Below are 15,415 nucleotides of genomic sequence, written 5' to 3'. Positions count from 1 at the left end.
CCTGCAAAGAAGAATGGGATTAACTGCCAAAAAATAGGTGTGCCAAGCTTGTACTATATTCAAAAAGACTTGAGGCTGTAAATGGTGCTTCCACAAAGTATTGAGCAAAGGCTGTGTATACTTAAAGTGGAAGTAAACCCTCCTATAATTTTCAGGCATGGAAGCTGCCATCTTGGCCTCTGTTTAATCTTCAACTGCCATGATGCTGCACATGTGATCAGTTATGACACCAGCCATTGGATGGTTTGACAGTTTGGTTGAGCGTACAACCAATGTGACAGTTAGCATTCCCGGCATGCCAGGAATGTAACTGCTTTTTGAAACTGTTAAATTGATGGGTTTACTTCCGCTTTAAGTGATTTTTTTTCGTTTTTATTTTTAATAAATTTGCAAAAATTTGAAACAAACTTCTTTCATGTTGTCATCATGGGGTATTGTTTGTAGAATTTTGAGGAAAATAATGAATTTAATACATTTTGGAATAAGGCTGTAACATAAAAAGTGAAGTGCTGTGAATACTTTTCAGATGCACCGTAACTGAAAGTGCACCAATTAGAATGCATCTTGTGTTCTGTTTTTTTTTGTACCAGCAAGCAGATAACAAAACCATAATCTACACTGCATTAGGGAACACATGAATGTAAACAGCTTCAGAGATTACAGAAGAAACCGTTTTTCCTGAGATTCTGGGGTAAGGTAAACAAGCAGCTTGCTTTTGACATCAAATTGAGATGCTTGAAATGAATTTACCGACAGGCGTTTCTGAACTGCATTTGACCTACTTCAAGGTGTTTTCGCATTTTTATAAACTTGTTGTGGGAGAAAAGCAGTTCTGACATAAATAAAAGCCTGATGACACTGACCCAAAGGGAAGTGCTGCAACGGTAATACAGTTACTTGCTGCAGAGAGATCTAACCATATTTTGACATAGGTTACGAAGAGCATTCATTTAAAGTCCCATTCCTGCCGAACACAATTTTTTTTTTTAAATGTCTCCTCCCCCTGTCTATACAGTTTGGTCGATTCATGTGATTTCAAAGCTCTGTCTCCCTTGTGTCAGTCAGTGGCTGCAGGGGACAGGAGGGAGCGCCAACAACAGCTAGGAATTCTGGGAGCCATGACATCTCATGGCTCCCAGACTTCCTAGCTTTTGTCGAGCGTTCCCTGACACAGGGGAGCTTGAGCTGCAGGATCATGATCAGAGCTGACTGAAAAATAAGTATACAGATGTTTTATTTTTTTTAACATAGGGTAGATAGGATAGGTAGCAGGAGGGAACATTTTTAGGAATAGCGTTAGGAAGGGATTCCATTTTAAGTGCACTACGAATCGGCAATAGCCAAGGACATCAAAGAGTATAACGTAAACTTGTCATGAGAGAAATATGAGGATTGCTGCCCTCAATAAGCCAGAACAAGCATGTTGTTTTCTAACATTTCTCATGAATGTTCCGAGTGACTGACTAGGACATTATTGAAGAAAATCATTTTCTGAACTAGGTCAACAATATTTCCCTTATGACAGATTTCCTTTAGGCCTTGTTCACAGCTAATTACAACACACGGGGAAAATAAAACTTGGCATCCCATTGCGGCATATCATGTAAAATAGTTCAGGTAGGGATCCACAATAGTCAACAGAAGTCAATGTGTTTTCATGTGCTGCAACTGAATGGTTACAGAGCCTTGGCAACATGACATGTGCTCTTATGCCCTGTACACACGATAGAAATTTCCGACGGGATAAAAGCCGATAGAATTTTCTGTCGGAATTCCGTTCAAGCTGTCTTGCATACACACTGTGAATGAATGAATGAATGACTTGTATAGCGCAACGCATGCGAACTGAATCGCCTCTGGGCGCTTTTTCCAGCCAGTATCTGCTTGGCTGGTGCGGTCATTTTTACCCCGTAGGATCATGACACGCTAGGGACACACAGTCATACACACATATATACTGGGCCAATTTGGACAAGATCCAATTTACCTACCGGCATGTCTTTGGAAAACTGTCAGACCAAATTCCGACCGTCCAAAACGTGGTGACGTAAAACACTACAACGAGCCGAGAAAAATTAAGTTCAATGCTTCTGAGCATGCATTTTTTTTCTCCGTCGGCGTTCCACACAGACGATTGGAATTTCCAATAGGATTTTTTTTCATCGGAAAAAAATAAAACATGTTCTATTTCTAAACTCCGATGGAAAAAAGTCCGATGGCGCCCACACACGATCGGAATATCCGATGAAAAAATTCTGTCTGACTCTCAACCCTCCCTAGATGCTGAGAATATCATTTGAGGAAATTTGTTGGAAAACACATGAAAACCAAAGTACATAGGTGTGAAGCCAGCCTAAAAAAGTGATCGTTAAGCCACCTTCACATCTTCATACCATCCCCTCTGCGTTCTGAACATGTGTGCCTCTGTTACTGATTTATATAAAAAAAAAAAAAGCCTGCTATATCTCATTTTGCAGCCCTTCTCAGAGATCACGTAATCGGCTGGCTGTCTCTTCTCCCCATCTGATAGATGCAGCGGGCGTGACCGAGATTCCTCCACTGACATCACTCGGGAGAGGAGGAGGAGAGGGGAGAGAGCCATCTGATCATGTGATCGCTGAGAAGAGCTGTGAAATGAGGTATAGCAGGCTTTTTTTTTTTAATCTCTTACACCGGGAACACAGGATTAGAACACAGAGGAGATGGTATGAAGATGTGAAAGTTATTTGAGCAGCAGGAGTTGTGGGCACTGTCACGAGCTGACAGGCAGGGAGGGGAGGGGGAGAGTGCACAGAGAAGCCATGATATACTGTTGTCCGTTTACAAATGGGAGGGTATAGTCAGGCAGGATCAGCCAGGTATAACAGGGGGCCAAATGACAAAGCACAAGCACCGTGCTGTATAAAACGCCTTAAAGAAAGAAACAGGATCTTCTTTTTTGGGGGGGTTTAACAAACACTTCAAACTATTATTATCTACCATTCTCTACATCCATTTCAGAAACAAACTATACATAATAATACAAAATGGCATTGCCATCTATTCATGCCTCCTAATAAAAATAAGGGTTCTGAGGAACAGGGCCACTTTTGATCCTTTTTTATTTCGCATTTTTACCAAGTTGCATACAATAAAAAACCTTCAACACCGTGGTCTCTTCCCTGCATAAACTTGAGGAGAATTTAAGATTTTCCAATCTGGCTTGGCAATCAAAACACTTTTTTTTTCTTTATTACAGCGTTTACATACAGGGTACTTCAAGTTGTTTTACATCTATCCATATGCCTCATGTCTTTTGACATGTGCAAGGTAATTTCCTAGATAAATACCTTATACCAGGGATCTCCAAACTACGGCCCTCCAGCTGTTGCGGAACTACATGTCCCATAATGCACTGTAATACTCAGACATGACTAGGCATGATGGGAATTGTAGTTCCTGAACAACTGGAGGGCCATACGAACGAATACGCCAATCAATTTGCTGTATCCAAAAAGTTGGCCATTAACTAAGTACCTGCTGTAGCCTATTACTTTAACCACTTGAGACCCGCGCTATTGACAAAAGACGTCAACAGCGCGGTTCTCAGGTGCCAAGTGGACGTCTTTGGACGTCATTTGAAATGCATTACCCGCGCGCGCCACTGGGGGGCACGCAGCGGGTAACCACTGTGCCGCCGCATCGCTGGGGACCCGTTGCGTGTACCTGGCGGCCGCAATGTCCGCCGGGTACACGCGATTGTCGGTGACACAGCCGGTAACAGCAGGGACATGGAGCTCTGTGTGTAAACACAGAGCTCCACGTGCTGTTAGAGGAGAGGAGACCGATCTGTGTCTCTTGTACATAGGGATACAGCATCGGTCACCCCCCTCCCCCCACACAGTTAGAACACACCCAGGCTACTCAGTTAACCCCTTCCTCACCCCCTAGTGTTAACCCCTTCCCTGCCAGTCACATTTATACAGTAATTAGTGCATTTTTATAGCACTGATCGCTGTATAAATGTGAATGGTCCCAAATTTGTGTCAAAAGTGTCCGATACGTCCGCCGCAATATCGCAGTCCCAATAAAAATCGCAGATCGCCGCCATTACTAGTAAAAAAAAAAAAATAATGAAAAAAAAAATCATAATTCTGTTCCCCACTTTGTAGGCGCTATAACTTTTGCGCAAACCAGTCGCTTATTGCGATTTTTTTTTTTTTTTTTTTACAAAAATACGTCGAAAAATACGTATCGGCCTAAACTGAGAAAAAAAAAAGTTTTTTTTTTTTAAAAAAATTGGGATATTTATTATAGCAACAAGTAAAAAAAAAAATATATTTTTTAAATTGTCGCTCTTTTTTTGTTTATAGCGCAAAAAAATTAAAACCGCAGAGGTGATCAAATACCACCAAAATAAAGCTCTATTTGTGGGGAAAAAAGGACGTCAATTTTGTTTGGGAGCCACGTCGCACGACCGCGCAAATGTCAGTTAAAGTGACGCAGTGCCGTAAGCTGAAATTTCGCCTGGGAACGAAGGGGGTTTATGTGCCCAGTAAGCAAGTGGTTAAACTCACCTTGCATTTTTTAATGCTTGTACCCATTCATCACATTGTTCTTGATTACTGCATTCAAACATATATTTCCTGTCTGACTCATCAATGAAGTCTGAGAACAAAAAAAAAAAAATGAATATATATTTATATAAACCACGCACTTCTTGCATTCACAAATAAAATAACGATTTAGTACATCCAGGGCAGTTGATGGCCATATTCACAGTCTGAATATAAGCTAAAAGAAATCAGTATTAGGAGCATAGTTTGAAAAATAATAACCAAATGTGATATGGACATATTTGATGGAATATATAATAGTGATCATTTTGCACAATAGATGTACTTCAACCAGTTGTTGACATTGGACATGCTACACACCACTTCATTGAAGTTCACAGGATATGTGTTGTACTGCCCGTCATCCAGTCTGCTGCTCCCCCATTAAAACTTGCCAACAAATCCTGGCTGTGTTTAAAAAAAAAAAAGTTCAAGCGCAACAGAGATAAAAAGTAACATTGTTATTTTTGTATGTGCTCCGTTTCATTTATCCACAGATCAACAGAATGAGCTTTGATCTGCATATGATGTCAGCTAAGGCAACCTGACTAATAAAATTTAGAAAGATTGGTTTCCTGAAAAAAACTATATAGGGATTTTTTTTTTTTTTTTTTATCTAAAATAGTACTAAACTGTCAGTGTATTATATTGATTAAGAAGGAAAAAGCTTGGGACTTTAAATGAAGCACCGGAAAAAAGGTTACTCCATCCCTATTCATATAAAAGGAGGGTTTTGGGACTTCACATGAGGCACATGAAAGGAAACGGATAAGGGATTAAAAAACATGTTTATTAAATAAGTACATGTAGCAAAACATATCCACCGGTATATACATCAATATTAATGATTGCACACCCATAACTCAATGCAGTACGTCTATAAACCGGAATAAAAATATGGCACTTATGGTATGGTATCATGAGCCATTATTGCAAAAAAAATTAAAATAGCAATGCATGACATAAAATACATCATATATTAACCACTTAAGGACCGCCTAACGTCGATATACATCGGCAGAATGGCATGGCTGGGCACAGACACGTTGCCCTTTAAGTGCCCAGCCGTGGGTCTCTTGAGCCGCCGTCGGCGCGCTCGCGACACGGTCCGAAGCTCCGTGACCACGCCCGCGGGACACGATCGCCGCCGGTGTCCCGCGATCGGGTCACAGGAGCTGAAGGACGGGGAGAGGTGAGTGTAAACACACCTTCCCCGTTCTTCTCTGAGGCAGTGTCACTGATCATCTGTTCCCTGTTATAGGGAACGACTATCAGTGATGTCACACGTCCAGCCACGCCCCCTACAGTAAGAATCCCTCCCTTAGGGCACACTTAACCCCTTAGCGCCCCCTAGTGGTTAACCCCTTTACTGCCATTGTCATTTTCACAGTAATCAGTGCATTTTTATAGCACTTTTCGCTGTGAAAATTACAATGATCCCAAAAATGTGTCAAAAGTGTCTGATGTGTCCGCCATAATGTCGTATTCACGAAAAAAAAAAAATGCTGATCGTCGATAATTACTACTAAAAAAAAAAACATTAATAAAAATGCCATAAAACTATCCCCCGGTTTGTAAACGCCATAACTTTTGCGCAAACCAATCAATAAACGCTTATTGCTTTTTTTTTTACCAAAATTAAGTAGAAGAATACGTATCGGCCTAAAGTGAGGAAAAAATTTTTTTAATATATTTTTTGGGGATATTTATTATAGCAAAAAATATAGATTTTTTTTCAAAATTGTCGCTCTATTTTTGATTATAGCGCAACAAATAAAAATCGCAGAGGTGATCAAATACCACCAAAAGAAACTCCATTTGTCGGGAAAAAGGACGCCAATTTTGTTTGGGAGCCATGTCGCACGACCGCGCAATTGTCAGTTAAAGCGGCGCAGTACCTGCATAATGGTCTGGGTCTTAAGTGGTTAAAAAAATGGTTGCATCTTGAACATCTTTACGCGTTTTGGGATTATACCATCTCATCAGGAGCACATGCATAAACCATATCTATAAAAAAAAAAAAATGAAGGCCAATATGATCTAAATGTTGAACCTTAACGTTGGAGAAAGTAAGGAAAGAAAGGGAACAAAAAGGAGCGAGGAGGAAGGAAAATGTCCTTCCCCTTACTGACATGTAGACTCAAAGTATAAACATATGGTGCTGAGTGAATAGGGACCATCTTGAGTGTCTATCCCGGGAGCCATGGTGGTATGGACCCCCAAATGAGGGACGGGGCCAAAACCTCCCGAAGGGAAGAGGATGTCCATATGCTGACGTCACTGAAGTATGCAGCAATAGCTACAAAGTGTCTGTAAAATAATATAATATGCATGTGTAGCTATGCTTGGAATAAATGGTGAATACTAGGGTTTTCCCGATACCGATACCAGTATCGGTATCGATACCGAGTATTTGCGGGAGTACTCGTACTCCCGCAAATACCCCCGATACTAAAATAGAATACTCCCCCCCCCCCCCGCCGCCAACGCCGCCGTTAATCAGTGTGCGGGGACGGATGATCTGTCCAATCCCGCGCAAGGGGGAGTGTCTATACGCGGCGGGGATACAGCTATTCAAACGAAAGCTGTTCCCCGCACGCTGATTAACGGCGGCATCAAGGTATGGGGGACACGGCTGGAATGTGGGGGACACGGCTGGAATGTGGAGGACACGGCTGGAATGTGGGGGACATGGCTGGAATGTGGAGGGCATGGCTGCATTATGTGGAGGACATGGCTGGAATGTGGAGGACATGGCTGCATTATGTGGGGGACATGGCTGCATTATGTGGGGGACATGGCTGCATTATGTGGGGGACATGGCTGCATTTGGGGACACATTTAAAAAAAAGTATCGGTATAAAGTAGAACCATGGTAGATGGTGACTAGACACAAGAAACAAAGAATGAAAAAACGTGGGTGAGTGAAAGCCGCTAGAAGGAGTGCAAAATAAAGCAAGGGTGAACAAATGAGCTGTTTGCATGGAACCCCCCAATGCGATAACCCAAAGTTAATGAAAACACAAATTGAAAGAAAGTGAACAAGTGATCTGGTACTAAAGTAGTGTGTAGAAAAATGGTGTAGTACTTTATAACGTAAATATACGTTATATTTATTATAAAATATGTAGCACGTACATTCAAGAAAACTGTGAAAATCACAGTAGTAACACAGTCATGAATCTTGCCAACAGGCTGATACATGGTGACGTATCCACCCAGGGTTTCGAGCAGCATTCCTTGACGTCATGAAGCCTCTTCCTTCCATTATCCTATGCATCAGAGACAACCCAGGGACAGATGATCCATTTCTACGAGAGAGCCTTCATTTTAGAGCCTAGTTCCATTGGAGGGGAGCAGTGTTTGGAGGAGTTTGGGGAGAGGTTTATCCATGTTCGCTGACATTTGCATTAGTGCATTTGATCTCTATAATGTGAGATCCAACTGTTCTGGTAAGTGGTGCTGATTTTGTATGAAAGAGCGACTAATGGTGATTTATTTATTTTCAGTTTTTTCATATGGACACCCATTGTTTTTGAATCCTTGCATTCACATTATTTGTACAATTGTGCTCATAAGTTTACATACCCTGGCAGAATTTATGATTTCTTGGCCATTTTTCTGAGAATATAAATGATAACACAAAAACTTTTCTTTCACTCATGGTTAGTGTTTGGCTGAAGCCATTTATTATCAATCAACTGTGTTTACTCTTTTTACATCATAATGACAACAGAAACTACCCAAATGACCCAAGTACATCCCATGCGCAGCTTTCTGGCTGATGAATGCAAATGTTCCTCCAGTATTTTTTGATAACATACTGCATTTATCTTGCCATCAATTTTGATGACATTTCCTGTGCCTTCATAGCTCAGACATCCCCAAAACATCAGCGATCCACCTCCACGTTTCACAATAAGATTGGTGTACCTTTCATCATAGGCCTTGTTGACTCCTCTCCAAATGTAGTGTTTATGGTTGTGGCCAAAAAGCGAATTGTTTAGCGTATTGCAAGTGGGATACTTTGTGGCATTTGCGTAGTAATAACTTTCTTCTGGCGACTCGACCATGCAGTCCATCTTTCTTTAAGTACCTCCTTATTGTGCATCTTGAAACAGCCACACCACATGTTTTCAGAGACTACTTTATTTCACCTGAAATTGTTTGTGGGTTTTCTTTGCATCCCAAACAATTTTCCTGGCAGTTGTGGCTGAAATTTTAGTTGGTCTACCTGACCGTGGTTTGGTTTTAACAGAACCCCTCATTTTCCACTTCTTGATTAGAGTCTGAACACTGCCGATTGGCATTCTCAATTCCTTGGATATATTTTTATATCCCATTCCTATTTTATACAGTTCAACTATCTTTTCCCGTAGAGCCTTTGACAATTATTTTGCTTTCCCCATGACTCAGAATCCAGAAACGTCAGTGCAGCACTGGATGAAAGATGTAAGGATCATAGGTGAGGATGGTTACCTTTAATAGCCATTCAAACCCCTTTGTGCCAACTTGTGTGCATGTCATCAGGCAAAAATCATGTAAACTTTTGATCAGGGTCATTTGGGTAGTTTCTATTGCCATTCTGATTTAACCACTTCAATAAAGGGCACTTATACACCCTTCCTGCCCAGACCAATTTTCAGCTTTCAGCGCTGTCATGCTACACTGTACCCAAACAAAATTTTTATAATTTTGTTCCCAGAAATAGACCTTTATTTTGGTGGTACTTGATCACCTCTGGGATTTTTATTTTCTGCTGAACAAATAAAAAAATAAGACAGAAAATTAAAAAAACATTTTTTTACAAAAAACTTAGAAACAACTATGATACAAAACTTTGTAAATAAGTACGTTTTCTCCTTCACTGACGGGGCTGCACTTACGGGCACTGATAAGGCGGCAAAGATGAGGTGGCACCAATAGGCAATGATATGCAGCACTGATGGGCACACATAGGTGGCACCGATGGGCACACATAGGCACTGAATGGCAGCACTGATGAATCGTACTGATGGGCATCACTGATTGGCAGGCATTATTTGACACCGATTGGCATCCATTGTGGGCACTGATTGGCATCCCTGGTGGTGACTAGTGGTGAGCATCTCTGGTGGCGTCCCTAGTGGTCCATTGTGGGCATCCTCGGGGGGGCTGCACTGATAATCAATCAGTACAGATTGGCTCTCCTCTACTCACGTCTGACAGACCCGAGTGAGGAAAAGCCGATAAACGGCTTTTCCTGTTTACACTGTGATCAGCCGTGATTGGAAACGGCTGATCAGGTGGCAAAGAGTCTCTGTCAAAGACTTTACCTCAGACTGACACGCCATACCACCAATCGCTGCGCTGCATGCCGGCTAGTTGTCCTGATCACGTCATGACGTCCGATCAGGGTGACAGAACCACTTTGTCACCTTCATTTTGCTATATGGTGGGCAGCAAGTGATTAAAAATAGTAAACATAGTTCATTGATAATAAATGGCTTTAGACAAACACTAGAAAGAAATGTTTATGTGTTATTCATATTCTCTGAAAAATGGCTAAGAAATCATAAATTCTGCCACTTATGAACACAATTGTACTTTATTATTGGATTGTGCACTTATGTTTTATCTATTCATATTAGCTATTCAGGCCATCTTAAAGGGGTTGTAAAGGTTCGTTTTTTTTCACCTTAATGACCCCCACACGTCCATGACAATGAGGGAGAGGGTGCTTGGAGCGCATCGCAGGTTCGGGACATGACAGGCGGAAGGATAGCCTCAAAGGCTCAGACCACATGCAGATAAAGAAATTATGTATAAATAAGTAGATTCCTTTATCTGCCCGTGGTCTGAGTCTTTAGGGCTATCCTTTTGCCGGTCATGTCCAGGAGCTGCGATGTGCTCCGGGTGCCCTCCCCCTTGTTGTGATGGATGTGCAGGGGTTTGGGCGGATCAAGCCTGTTGTACATTGGTGCCACGCACTATGCAGTTTGCATGATGCCTCTTTGGCATCACTACGTCTGCACATTTTTCCATCCCCTTGGCTGGTTCATGCTTACCTATGCAATTGAGGGCGGCGGCCGCCGCTCCAGCGAGGGCGCTCCTCCCTTGGAATCATGCCAGTGTGATGCTGGTGGGAGAACCTTAAGACAGGCCGGATGTGTATAAACATTCTCGATCTTATTTGTCCATCCTGCTGTATGTGGGTTGACTGCACACTACTTTCGTACCAGATCTTCCGACATGGGGAACGTACAGGTATATGCATTGAGAGCGTGTCTCTGTTTCTGCTACAACGGCCCTGATATTTCACTTGTACACTTTCTTTAATTTTTCGTTTTCATTAACTTTGGGATATTGCATGGTGGGTTCCATGCAAACACCTAATTTGTTCACCCTTGCTTTATTTTGCTCTCCTTCTAGCGGCTTTCACTCACCCACATTTTTTTCATTTACTTTGCTTCTTGTGTCTAGTCACCATCTACTATGGTTCTACTTTATTATGGTATTCACCATTTATTCCAAGCATAGCTACACACGCATATTATATTGTTTTACAGACACTGTGAAACTATTGCTGCATACTTCAGTGATGTCAGCATGGACATTCTCTTCCCTTTGGGAGGTTTTGGGCCTGTCCCTCATTTGGGGGTCCATACCACCACAGCTCCCGGGATAGACACTCAAGATCATGGGTGCTCAACCTGTGGCTCTCCAGCTGTTGCGGAACTACAATTCCCATGAGGCATTGCAAGCCGCTGACAGGTACAAGCATGTCTCCCAAAGGCTGAGGCATTATGGGAATTGTAGTTTTGCAACAGCTGGAGAGCCACAGGTTGAGCACCCATGCTCAAGATGGTCCCTATTCACTCAGCACCATATGTTTATACTTGAGTCTACATGTCAGTAAGGGGAAGAACATTTTCCTTCCTCCTGGCTCCTTTTGTTTACTTTTTTTACTTACTTTCTCCAACATTAAGGTTTAACATTAAATCATATTGGCCTTCAATTTTTTTTATAGATATGGTTTATGCATGTGCTCCTGATGAGATGGTATAATTCCCGATGCAACCATGTTCTTAAATATATGATGTATTTTATGTCATGCATTGCTTTTTTAAATGATTTTTGTATGGAGCATTAATGGCTCATGATGTCATATTGTTACTCCGGTATATAGGATGTACTGCATTGAGTTATAGGTGTGTAAAATACCAATCATTCATATTGATGTATATGCAAGTGGATAGGTTTTGCTACACTTGTTCAATAAACTTGTTTTTTAATCCCTTATCCGGTTCCTTTCATGTGTCTCATATAAAGTCCCAAAATCCTCTTCTTTTATGTCAGTGTATTTTAGCCTTGCACATTCAGATCAACAAAACAATGCATTCCCCAGTAAATTACTTGTTTACATTTTTGTCCACGCAATTGCCCTTCAGGACTTTCAATTCTACTGGCTTGTTTCCTCAGAGCTTCTACCCCAAACATTGAGTCAGGAAGCATGTGCACTTAAGCATGAGTACTTAATAGGAGGCAGTTACATTCTCCAAGCAGCTGCCAGTGTGGGAGGAAGGAGCAGGAAAGTGCCTTTCCATGCTAGTCTACGAGGTTATGCGTTTCTATTGACACATACAGCTTAGGGAGTCCAAATCTAGTCCCAGCTGGGAGTGTGCCCAGAAATGTGGCTCCATACATACAAACAGGCCCATAGCAGAATGTAAAAAATGCTCTAGTCCATAGAGGAAGAGTTAGTTAAACATAACACAATTTATGTTTTGAATTTATGCCAAGGTAAGCATAGATACCTCCGAGGCAGCAGGTAGTCAATGCGTAAAAAATTAATAAAATAACATCAGGTTCCTAACGTTTGTGAGCCTTTTTGCTGCCACTACAATTGTTCTCTGACTCCCATATACTTTCAGCTGTAAAAACTAACCTAACAAAGTTAAGAGATAAACCAATTGCTTAGTAAACTAGGACACTTACGTATTGAGAAGCATTTCTCCTCTTCTTTGGCCACCCTGCAGTGCTCTAAAAGAAGTGCTCCAATGGGCTAAGAAACAAAAGCATGTGCAATATTTCAGAGGTGGATTATTTGAGCTTGATAACGGTAACAAACATGCATTTGTTTAAATAGAGATAATATACAGTAAGTTAGTCACTTCCAGCAGTCCTCCAGGAACACTATTCAGAGACAGAATACCTACCACCTGCACCAAATGTAAGAACTTTAAATGCTGAAAGAAGCCCAAAGAAAATGATAGGACCAGACACGGACCGAGCGACAGTCCACTCCAGACTGCAGCTGCGCCACTTTGCAGCCCGGATGCACTCCTCGTCTGTGTGTACTCGCCTACCTGTTGCCGCCACTCCTGCTGTTAAACTCAGAGCAGAGGCACAGCAAATCTACACAGAGGGAGGGAGCTGCCCACATTTTTTAATTGACAAGCAGGTGATGTGTTGTTAGGACACAATGCGGTCACAGCAACCAATCACTCCTCTGTTAACAAGAAGAGTTGGGCAGCTCCCACCCTCAGCAGACCTGCCGTGTCTCCCTACTTGTGAGTTTAACTGCAGGAGTGGCAGGAAGTAGGAGTACACACAGACGAGGATTCAACCTTGCCATGCCTCCAACCCCCTGCCTTTTGGTAATGTAGGACTGTCCATGGGAGAGAGCTGTAACTGCAATGAGGACTGTGGTTTAATGGGGGGCTGTGATGTGAGGGGGGATTTGTATACAATGTAATACCAACATAAAATCACACATAGGTTGGACTTGATGGACCTGTGTCTTTTTTCAACCTTGCCTGCTATGTAACTATGTGATTGTAAAGGGGGGGGGGGCTATGATGTGAGAAGTGATTTTTTTGAAACATCAAGGGTGCTGTAAAGCAAGGTGATGCTTGCGATTGCAAGGGAGGCTGTGATGCGAGGAGGGGGGCTTTGTGAATCTTAAATACTACGGTCACACTCTGGCTCCAGCCTACACTTTTTAACTGATATCTTCAACCTCTCCCTTTCTACTGGCCTCTTCCCCAACCTTAAACATGCACTAGTCATTCCCATACCAAAAAAGGCCTCACTGGACCTCACTAATCTTAACAACCCATCTCCTTACTCCCTTTTGCCTCCAAGCTCCGTCAATGTCTAGTCTACAACTGGCTGAGTGACCACCTCATTGAGAATAACCTTCTTGATCCCCTTGAGTCTGAATTTCACCTGCAACACTCAACAGTAACTGCTCTCCTAAAACTCAAAAACTACTTACCAACAGCTAAAACCAATGGTCACTATTCAATACGTATACTCATGAACCTCTCCGCTGCCTTTGATACCGTTGACCACCCCCTCCTCCTCAAAAAACTTTATTTGCTTGGTCTCTGTGGCTGCACTCTCCTTTGGTTCGAATCTTACCCATCTCACTGCACCTTCAGTGTCACGTACAACTACTTCCTTCTCTCCTACTCCTCTTACCTTTGGGTTCCCCCAAGCATCTGTCCTTGGACAATTTACACCTCTTCCCTGGGTCAGCCGATAGCCTCCCATGGCTTCCACTACCATTTTTATGCTGATGACATCCAAATCTATATATCTACCCCTCAGCTCACCCCATCAGTCTCCTCACGCATCACTGATTTACTAACAGATATATCAGCCTGGATGTCACACCACTTCCTCAATCTATCTAAAACTAAGCTCATATTTCCTCTCCCACATGCCCCTTCCCATGACTTCTCTGTCAAGGTCAATGGCACAACTATCAGTCTATCCCCACATGCCAGGGTTCTAGGGGTAACTCCTTTCAGGCCCACATCCAATCCCTGTCCAAATCATGCCGACTGAACCTCTGCAACATCTCCAGAATACACCCCTTTTTAACCAATGACGCCACCAAGCTTCTAATTTACTTCCTGGTTATCTCTTGCCTCGATTACTGCAACTCATTCCTCAATGAATTACCTTTACATAGGCTGTCCCCCTTTAGTTCATGAATGCTGCTGCAAGACTCATCCACCTAACCAACCGTTCAGTGTCCGCTACCCCTCTCTGCCAATCCCTCCACTGACTTCCACTCACCCAGTGAATAAAATTCTAAGTACTAGCAATAGCTTACAAAGCCAACCACAACTCTGCCCCCAGCTACATCACCAGCCTGATCTCAAAATGTCAGCCAAGCCGCACTCTTCGGTCTTCCCAAGACCTCCTGCTCTCTAGCTTCCTTGTCACCTCCTCCCATGCTCGCCTCCAGGATTTCTCCAGAGCTTCTTCCATCCTTTGGAACTCCGACTAACTTCTAATTAAGGATGAGCTCAGGCGTGTTCGCAAACCTCAAGTGCCAAGCCCGCCAAGAAGTTGGCACTGCACAGCGCTAATCATAGGCAGTGAGCAATTTCTCAATCTCTGTAGACGCAGATCAGGAAAAATGTTTGACTGTGATTAGCGCTGTACAGTGCCGACTTCCTGGTGGGCTCTGCACGTGCGGGTTTATTAAACTAATAAAAAAGCGGATTCACACACTCAATGCGGATGGGGGGGATTAACTCCCTCTGCACTATTGTGTTCTGATGGTGGGGTGCCTTCCCCACTGTCAGAATAAATTGTTCAGTGTTGCCTGCTATAGCAGGTTCCACTGATCTTTCAGGGAAAAAACAGACAGTCTGGTTGTGCACAAATCAATCGATTAATCGACTTGTGTACAACCAGACTGCCCATACATTGATCAAAATTTGTCTGGCCCCTGCTAAACCAATAGAATTTCTCAATAGGCGCCTATTGAGAAAGACATAATGACGAAACGCATCTAGGCGTGACCAGACGGCTTGCTGAAA

General features: G+C 42.5%; 1 protein-coding gene across 1 annotated transcript in view; it reads right to left on the bottom strand.

Moving 5' to 3' along the window:
• PLEKHJ1 (pleckstrin homology domain containing J1) overlaps positions 1-15,415 on the bottom strand; it is a 51,250-nt gene that overhangs the window by 5,939 nt on the left and 29,896 nt on the right. Inside the window, exons 3-4 of the mRNA XM_040323268.1 lie at positions 12,573-12,639; positions 4,557-4,647 (exon numbers count right to left, since the gene is read on the bottom strand). Of these exons, the coding sequence (XP_040179202.1) occupies positions 4,557-4,647; positions 12,573-12,639 (158 nt within the window). The remainder of the gene's footprint in view (positions 1-4,556; positions 4,648-12,572; positions 12,640-15,415) is intronic.

The sequence above is a fragment of the Rana temporaria genome, chromosome 1 (assembly GCF_905171775.1).
Source record: "Rana temporaria chromosome 1, aRanTem1.1, whole genome shotgun sequence".
In the NCBI taxonomy this organism is placed as follows: domain Eukaryota; kingdom Metazoa; phylum Chordata; class Amphibia; order Anura; family Ranidae; genus Rana; species Rana temporaria.
The sequence above is the reverse complement of the archived record's forward strand: the minus strand, read 5'-3'. Positions and strand labels throughout refer to the sequence as shown.